The sequence below is a fragment of the Octopus bimaculoides genome, chromosome 6 (assembly GCF_001194135.2).
Source record: "Octopus bimaculoides isolate UCB-OBI-ISO-001 chromosome 6, ASM119413v2, whole genome shotgun sequence".
Lineage (NCBI taxonomy): Eukaryota > Metazoa > Mollusca > Cephalopoda > Octopoda > Octopodidae > Octopus > Octopus bimaculoides.
In genome coordinates this window covers 10,819,453-10,829,471 of record NC_068986.1, presented here as the reverse complement: position 1 = coordinate 10,829,471, position 10,019 = coordinate 10,819,453, and the positions used below count along the sequence as shown (strand labels likewise).

General features: G+C 36.5%; 1 protein-coding gene across 11 annotated transcripts in view; it reads left to right on the top strand.

Annotated features, from left to right (window-relative positions):
• LOC106870442 (dedicator of cytokinesis protein 3) overlaps positions 1 to 10,019 on the top strand; it is a 274,705-nt gene that overhangs the window by 89,040 nt on the left and 175,646 nt on the right. For all 11 annotated transcript variants that reach the window (XM_014916529.1, XM_014916531.1, XM_014916528.1 and 8 more), the window contains exons 3-5: positions 496 to 536; positions 3,180 to 3,235; positions 4,328 to 4,424. In XM_014916529.1, the coding sequence (XP_014772015.1) occupies positions 496 to 536; positions 3,180 to 3,235; positions 4,328 to 4,424 (194 nt within the window). The remainder of the gene's footprint in view (positions 1 to 495; positions 537 to 3,179; positions 3,236 to 4,327; positions 4,425 to 10,019) is intronic.

The following is a 10,019-nucleotide window of genomic DNA, read 5'->3' as shown; positions in this document are numbered from 1 at the left end:
CAACTAATATTCTGCTTCAACATTTCAGACCTACCTATAATAGAAAGTAATAATAATAATAATAATAATTATTATTATAATTATTATTATTATTAAGGCGGTGAGCTGGCAGAATTGCGAGCGCGTCTGGCAAAACGCTTAGCAGCATCCCGTCCTTCTTTATGTTATGAGTTCAAATTCCGCCGAGGTCGACTTTACCTTTCATCCTTTTGGGGTTGATGAAATAAGTACCAGTTATGCATTGGGGCTTATGTAATTGACTTAACCTCTCCCCTAAAATTTCAGGTCGATAGTAGAAAGGATTATTATTATCATTATTAAGGCAGCAAGCTGGCCGAATCGTTAATACATCAGGCTAAATGATTAGTAGCATTTAGAAAAATTAACTGAATCTTTTTTCTGCTATTTTTCTGTTTCGAACAGTGATAAACTTTGTCACAAGAATTTCTGTAACTGATGAAGCATTAAAATATTTCATTGTTTTCTTTTCTGCAGTTTGGTACCGTGGTTGCTCTCTCAAAGTCAAAAATAAAGTGGTATGTATTTACTACTATCAGATACAAATCGTCATTTTTTTTTTGTTTTGTTTTTCTGTTGTTGTATTTGTAAAAGCTTCAGATTTCTTTGAAAATGCTGTAATTTCTTTCTGTGTGTGTGTGTGTGTCCGTCCTTGTGTCCTGAGTTATTAACTTGTTTTCAATACATATATACAGGTATGTGTATTTGTGCATATATGTGTGTGTGTGTGTGTATTGAGTAGTAAACTGATAATTGCACCTCGTTTACACTTTGTGTTCATGCTATTCTTGTCATTGATTACAAGCCTGTATCATTTGTTTTCATTCCTTTCTCTATACCTTTCCTTCTATCTTTGTAACTTTCTGAAGAAGAGCTTATGCTCAAAACATAATAAACACTTTCTCAATCTCTCAATAATTGTTACTATTTCTTGTCATTGATTTTGAACCCATATCTTCTTCCTCTCATTGTCACTAAGTCAGTCAATCCTTTCTCTTCTCTTACACAACACTGAATTCTACCCTCTCTCTTAAAACCATACCACTGAATTCTATCTTACATCTTGGAATTCTCCCAGACTACCATCAGATTCTATGGACTATTTTGCTCTTTGTTTACCCTCTATCTTTATTCTCTGAAGCTGAATGTTCTTTCCTTGGTAGGGGTCCCCACTTCATAGCCCTCTTGCACTCCTACGTCAAGTTTTAGTCCTGTACTAAAAAGTATTTCATGCCACCAATCAAACATCTGATAACTAGGACTTCTTGAAGCACCTGAACCCATAGTTGCTCATCACCTTAGACAATATTTGTCACTACAAAGTAAACTCAAGGAAGTCCTTATGAAAGCTTCACATGACCCAGACTGATCTCTCTGCACCCTGTTTCTCTGCTGCTGAGATGGCCTCATTTTCAAACAAAGGTGGAATCATAGTCATTTGATATACCAACTGTCAATGCATGGTAAATGTGCTTTGACAGTTTCACAACCTGCCTTTTATCACTTCCTGCTTTCTAACCTCACACCTTACTATCAAAAATTCATGTCCTTTACTGTCCACCAGTTCATTTACTCCTTTCTCCCACAAAACAAACCTGACAACCCTTGACCAGCCCATTCTTTCAATCTGAAATTGCTTAACTGAGGTTAATGTACTAAGATACCTTGACCTCATCTTCTATTCCCCAATTGCTCCCTTTCCTTCCTTCCTTCCTCCCTCCCATATGTTGGCACCATCCATACTTGCTGCCTCTTCAGCTTCTCCTTTCCCTTAACCCTTTCTGACCCTTATTCATCTTAGATATTGTGTTCCTCTACACCATTGGTTCTCAAAGTGCCCCCACCCCCGGTGGGCATTGAGAGGGTTCAGGTGGGTGCTGGTATCTAAGGGGGTGACGGTAGAAAAAAAAGGCGTTGGGAGGAAGGCAGTGGATTGGGGATGCTATGAATATATTACAACATTATTATAGTATTGTATATAAATTATATAATATATTAAATATCAAATGATTCATAGTATATATATAAATTAGTAAAATATAAAATATTTATTTATACATAAAAATAGGGTTGGGAGCGCTGGGGGTATTATGTGGCCATGAGAGGGAGGGCGGTGGCCCCAAAAGTTTGAAAACCTCTGCTCTACACCATCTTCCTTCATAACAGCCTTTCTTGCTTCACAAAATTTTCTCAAGCACAACTCTACTCTCTATCTTAGCACCACCAAACTTGTCCTCACACTCTACTGCTTTTCATTTATGGGAGACACTTCTTCCAGCAGATTTCTGAGGTGGATACGAGCACCAGATTGGCTCCCAAATATGTATATGTTACATGTACGTAAATGTCAAACAACAAGAATGAGTGCTCAACAGCACATTGGTGTATATGTTATATTTATTTATGTGTTATATGCTTTTACAAGAAGCAGGGTCTCAATGATTTAGAAGTTCTGGCCTGCTAGCTTTTGTTGGACAGTTAGTTAGTCCAAAGAGGAAGCAGGTCAAAAATTTGTTGCAAAAGTATAATAATGAATTCTACAAAAGAAATATTGAGTAATCTCTTCACATTTAATGTTGGTGTTTTAATTGTAATGTGACATAAAAACAAGCATTTGTGTGTGTGTGTGTGTGTGTTTTGTAAAGTTTTGTGAACTTGTAGGTGATATTATTTATATTAGACGGATATTTGTCCTCATCTTGTTTGTTGTTAACACAACGTTTCTGCTGATATACGCTCCAGCCTTCATCAGGTGTCTTGAGGAAATTTCGAATGTAGGTTCTCATTCCTAAGGTATTTTTCGATGGCGTAGTGGTTAAGAGCACAGGCTACTAACCCCAAGATTCTGAGTTCGATTCCAGGCAGTGACCTGAATAATAATAATAATAATAATAATAATAATAACAACAACAACAACATCGAAAAATACCTTAGGAATGAGAACCTAGGTTCGAAATTTTCCCAAGACACCTGATGAAGGCTGGATGGTATTTCAGCCAAAACGTTGTGTTAACAACAAACAAGATGAGGACAAATATCCGTCTAATGTACATAATTTCTCATCTCTTAAATATAGAACCCAATTGTACATGTTTTAGATTGTACATGTTTTAAATATAGAACTGTATTGCAGGTGATATATTTATCTTTTTTATTTGTAGGGCATCTTCCCTGCTGCATTTATATGCACAAAGCAATGTAAAGTGGATAATGAAGGGTAAGTAGTGAGATTTCATTTTATTTTGTCTCGTTAACCATATTTTTTCCATTATATATTAATTGAGAATGCTCGTGGTCTAGTGGTTAGGGTGTTGGACTTGTGATCGAAAGATCATGGGTGTGATTTCTGAACCAGGTTGCATGTTGTATTCTTGAGCAAAAACACTTCATTTCACTTCACTCCAGTCTGCTCAGCTGTAAGTAGGTACACCCTATGATGGAATAGAGGGAATGTTGGCTTGCTCGCCAACAGGCATGGCTGTGTGGTAAGAAGCTTGCTTCCCAATCACATGGTTTCAGGTTCAGTCCTACTGTGTGGCACCTTGGGCAAGTGTCTTCTACTATAGCTTCAGACTGACCAAAGCCTTCTGAGTGGATTTGGTAGACGGAAACTGAAAGAAGCCTATTGTATATGTGTGTGTGTGTGTGTGTCTGTGTTTGTCTCCCCTTCCATTGCTTGACAACCGATGTTGGTGTGTTTACGTCCCTGTAATTTAGCAGTTCAGCAGTTCAGACAGTGGAATAATAGAAATGGTAGAGGCTGGGACTTTCAATCTTTGATGTTTGGAGTTCAAATACAGCTTTGTGTCATATTTAATTTTATTTCTCCTTTGCACCCCCCACACACATTTGTGGCATTGAACTATTGAGAGAAATCATTATTAATTAAATATATTTATCATAGTTTTGAATTGACATCAGACTGGAATTGGTTTTTACTGGTCCTTTATTTGAAAATGATAAGACACAAGTTATAGGTGGCATCTGTTGGGGCATGCCATGTAAAAAGCACTGATACTGGTGCCATGTAAAAACACTGATGTTGGTTCCATGTAAAAACACCCAGTACACCTCTGTAAAGTGATTGGTGTTAGGAAGGGCATCCTGCTGTAGAAACCATACCAAAACAGACAATGGACCTGGTGTTGCCCCTGGCCATACCAGCTCTTTTGAAACTCTTCAACCCATGCCAGCATGGAAAATGGATGTTAAATGATGATGATGATGATGATGATCATCATCATCATCATCATAGATCTGGTTTGATTAAAACTATTGAAGCATTCCTTTGCCTTCTTTCTTCTTTCAGTCCGTATGAATCTATCACCCCTATTGAGGACCAGACATCTTTGGAGGTCTCCTATGTACTCAGGGAATGGAGTGTATTATGGAAGGAAGCCTTTGTGGTGAGTCAAACACAAAATAAATACATGGTCTTAATAGGATTTCTATATTCTATTATTATCATAGTATATTGATAATGTATTTGATGATTGCAATGTGTTAGTCTTCATGGTATTGGAGTGATGGTGATTGAACTAATAGTAGGTAATTGATGTTGTCATACTTCTCATATGATCCATATGACCTAACTAAAACACTTGTCCCTTTTATAGTACTGTCACTACTTAACAGGTAGCGAGTCACTGAATTAACCCTTTAGCATTCAAGCTGGTCATATCAGGCCCAAATATTTGACCTGATTTATGTTCAAATTGACCAAATTAGCCTCTCCTACCTACTCTGTAATGTTATTTTTAAAAATAAACAATCACATCAACGGAATCTGAAAGCTGTAAGATGATGCAGGATAAATTCCAAGCAATGTGAATAAATACGCATTATACTTGACATCTGAATGTTAAAGGGTTAAATACCATTCCACTGTGTTCAGTGTTGTGTATCTTTGTCATGGAAACCATACCTATGACTACAAAGAAATGATGATTGTCTCTTGACTATTATTGAAATAAAGTGATAGTATGTTGTCAACTTCATGTGACTCCCATAAAAGGGAAGAATGCTACTGTTATTTAGCCCTAGGAAACACCGTTTCCTGTTGGACTTGACACATTTCCTGTGCCCTTATGTTTTCAAAGGGGAGACAAACACCTCCACCTAGCAATGCCAGCATCCAGAGACTAGTTTCAGAGTCATTGATCATCACCAGTCTGGAGTAGCACAGGAAATGTGTCGAGTTCAACAGGAAGCAGTGTTTCCTAGGGCTAAATAACAGTAGCATTCTTCCCTTTTATGGGACTGTCACATTAAGTTGACAACATACTATCACTTTATTGTGCTGCTACTGCATAAATCTCTGAGAGATTTAGAAATATATTATTTCTATTATTGAAATGTTCTACATTCTATCATTTTACTCATCTCAGTCAAGTTTATAGTTAGAATAAGTCAGTGTATCATATTTTATGTATATATATTGCACTTGTTTGCCAAAAAAAAATCTCAAAAAAAAAGTCACCCTGGGTCCTATATGTGGAATTTGGGTCTATATTAGATGCTCCTGAGCACTAAAACTTTTTATTGAATATGAGCTGCTGGAATTGTGGTGCATCTTTTATGCTATCGAATACAGCAAGTTGAGGGGGCAATCAACTCAGGTGCATAGGAACCGGATGTGCCATGCCATGTTTGATATCATAAGCATTTCCTGTCCAACTTCTTTGGGCTTGCCCTAATCTTCAGATGCTGGCTTGAGTTACAGCGAAGGTGTTTTAGTTGGATTTGCTGGATTTTAAGTTTGATTCCTGTGGTGGCTGCTGGCATTTAATTTCCATCTTAACAAATTCATAACAGTGGTGGAGCAATGATAATATTGTATTGGGGTTAGATGTATTACTTCATCTAAATCAGTGGCTCTCAACCAGGTTCCACATGGCCCTTGGGGTGGGGCAGGGACAGATAAGATTTTGCTGTTAAAATTTACGAGCAGTAAATTGGTTTTACTTCTCAATTTTAGCAATTTTATACACAATTCCTTTTAATATTTAATCATAAATGTATAATAGATTCTTTTTTTAAACATCCAATAGCTTTGGGATAGGAGTGGGGTTCCATCTGAGTAAATAGAGAATCAAAAAGGGTCCATAAGTAAAAAAATGGTTGAGTACCACTGATCTCAATATTAACCTTGTATCAGGAGTAGATAATGATATATAGTTTGTTTTCAGTTCAAATTTTATTAAATCTTTATGAATTTATATTTTGCAATTTGTTTATAACCTGACACCTTGATGGAAATTAAAAATGGAATCTTTATTTTTCTACAGCACCCTACCAATGATTTTTTTTCTCTTTTAATAATCTCTCATGAGATGATAACTATTCTGATGGTATAATAAACTTAAAACCTGAAATTGTAGCTGGGTGGGCTTTAAGCACCTCAAGATACTTCATCTTCACTTTCTTGGATGGTTCAGTTAACTCATTACATCAGTGACCAAACCAAACCTATTTCTTTCTTGCAGTTTATCCTGGATAATCTCATAAACATTTGATTTCACATCTGAGACTTCACACTTTTGACATGATACATTCCTCCATTCTTCAGTATGTTACCATTTTGGTAACATTTGCTTAATGCTGAATTAGTTTCTTACATTCTAAAGATGGCAAACAATAGATTTATTGCCTTTCATTTTTTTATTTTTAATATTTTATTTTTGGTCATTTTTCTATATTTTCTTTTTTCTGCAACTTGCAGTACAGGGTTTATTTCTCAACAGACATTGCCAATCAGTTTTTGGTGACTGATTGGAACAATTTCATTTCATTTCAGTTTTCTTAAAAGAACTTTCAGTACCATACCTTCTCTCATCTCTCCTAATATTCTCTCTGAGAAGAGCAATCATTATTCTTTTTCTATATTTTATCAAAATTATACAGACATGTCATCATTGTCATCATCGTTGTTTTTATTTCCACTTTTGTGGGTCAGATAGAATTTGTTGAGACAAATTTTCTACAGGTAGATACCCTCCCTCTCACCAACCCTCACCTGCTTCCAAACAAGGAACGATTTTGCCATGGCTGGGCATATTTTCAGAGAACACTGGAAACGAATAACATTGCTAATGTGATGGTGATGTTTATTTACAACCCTCTTATGATGTACAGATAAGGATATACATACTCACATACACACATGTATTCACAGTCTCACACACACACACACACATGCACGCATGCGAGCACACACAGCTACACAGACACACACACACACACACACACACACTATAATGGGCTTATTTCAGTTTGTCTCCCAAATCCACTCATAAAGCTTTGGTTAGCCCAAGGCTATAGCTGAAGACACTTGCCCAAGGTGCCATGCAATGAGACTGAACCCAGAACCATGAGGTTGGGAAGCAAGCCTCTGAACCACACAAACCATGCCTGCACTATGTTGAATAATATTGGCATTAGTACAGTTCTTTGGAATATTGTTCGTTTCTTTTGCATTTTTTTCTTCTTTCAATCTATGATACACAGTTTGATATCATCACCACCACTACCACCACCATTATCATCATCTTCAATCAATCAGTCAACCAATCAATAGCTTTATCCTCATTATTATATATGTATTAACAGGATTTTGACCCAGGTTCTTCTGTCATCATATCGATTCTTCTTGCTGAAAAAAAGGACCATCAATATTGCAACTAACCAAAAAAAAAAAAAAAAAAAAAAAAAAAAAAAAAGGATTTTGTATGAAACATCATCTCTTCAGATATCAGAGGCGAGCAAGTGATCAGTATTGACCCACTGGGAATAGGGGCTATGTGGCTATTCAAGGGGTCAACAAACATTAAAAATTGTTTTGTAAGAAGCTTCTCTGACCCTTTATCTAGATACTGTGTTGTTTGATGTTTCACTGTCCTTAACCCTTTGGTCAGCCATATCTGGCCCAAATGTTCCACCAGTTTTATTTTCAAACAAGCCAGATCCAACCTCTCACACCTGCCCTACAATGTCATTCTAAAATAAATAATCACATCATTGAAATCTCTTTGCTACAAAATAATAAAATAATGCATGATTAATTCAAAACAATATGAATAAATATGCTTTACATTTGACGCAGTAATTTGAATGCTAAAGGGTTAATTTATTTTAACTGCTTCCAAGGAATTTGAAATTGTCTTTCCTATGTTTTGGATTGCTAAACAATATGCCATTAATTATACCTGAGTCTTATTAATTACTAGTAGCTTCTCCATTACTAAAGATCTTTATTTCTATTGTAAAGAAGTCATTATAAACAGGATCCCTTGCATTGATGCTTTGTCTGAAGCCATTATTGTATCAGAAATGAACACAAAATATGTCATCCATGTGCCAAGAAGATACGGCATTGATGCGGTTTGGAAGTGAGTCGAAAGGACTTTGGAAAACCTGACTGATTGATAGCTGAACTGAATGAGTAATCAAATAATTAGTTAATTGGGTTAAATGTTAAGCGACAAATAAGTAACAAAGAAGTGAAATAGAAGCAATGTGTGTGTTGGCACAATGACCCTCCCGAGATAGAATAAAATCTGTTTCAGTACAGGACTTCATGCCAAGAATCTTGGAAACTGAATACGAAAACAAATTATTTAATTAAATTTCTGTAATGGGATGGGGGTGGGGGAATATGATAAACTCTTTCACACATCCTCTGTTGCAAGTAGAGTAATGTATGATTTCTAAAAGGATGGTCATTTATAGACTTCCATGCTACACTGGCTGCTGCTCATTTCTAGTTTCCACTTTATTATGCTGTGGGGAAATACAACTTCTAAATAAAATTAAAACTATTTCAGATATTTTTTCTTTTTGTATGAAATTAAGACATGGCAAATCCGTAACAAATTTGTCAATTTTACTCTTCTTCTCTTGCTTATGGTTGTTACCACCTCATGGTGCCTATTTTTAGTAGCTATAGATATATGTTTGGCTGTGTGGGAAGAAGTTTGCTTCCCAGCCTCATGGTTCTGGGTTCAGTCCCACTGCATAGCACCTCGGGCAAGTGTCTTCTACAGTAGCCTTAGACTGACCAAAGCCTTGTGAGTGGATTTGGTAGAGGGAAACTGAAAGAAGCCCATTATATATATATGCGTGCACATGCACACATACACGTTTGTGTGTGTCTTTGTGTCTATGTTTGTCCCTTACTACTTCTGCTTAACAACCAGTGTTGGTGTGTTTACATTCCTGTAACTTAGCAGTTTGGCAAAAAGCTTTACAAAAAAATAAGTCCTAGGGTTAGTTTGTTCAACTAAAGTTCTTCAGAGCATTGCCCCAGCATGGCCGCAGTCCAATGACTAAAACAAAAAACAGTATTGAGCCAGCCGAGAGTAATGATCTTGGCCTTAGAAACAGTACAGTGCTGGTCACTGTATATAAATAGCTGATCTCTCAGCTAGTTGTCCAGTAACCTATAGATTTTTACCATTTTTGCACTCTAGCAGATCAGAGTGAATTTCTGATTTAGCAGGAAAAGAAGTGGGTGGGTGGGGGTGGCGGAAGCAATATTGATGGGTATCAGAATGCTGTGCTGAAATGGTTGAAGTATTTTAATGTTCTGGGAATGTCTGCCCCAAACAAGTATTCCGTAACGAAAGCTAAGCAGCTCTTTATGATGTGTTAGCAGCAGCAGCAGTATTGGAATAAGTATTTTGATTCGCAGTCTGGTGGAATAGAGAAAGGGAAGCGTTTTAACAGTGGCTGAACATTAAACATTCATCAGATTGTAGACAGCTATCAGGTGAGATCTCTTCATATTGATTGACATTAAATGCCGGCTGTCAAGCAAATAGTTGACCTTTTATTCATGTCTACGATGGTTATTTGCCTCTTGGAAATGCTTCTCCAGCTGTTAGTGCAACTTGTTATTGTTTCAATGATTACATCAGAATAATGGTTGGTTCTCATACAACCAACTGAAGATTTGGAAGTATTCGAGTGAAAATTAGAAAATTAAAAAAAAAAAGAAGAAAAAA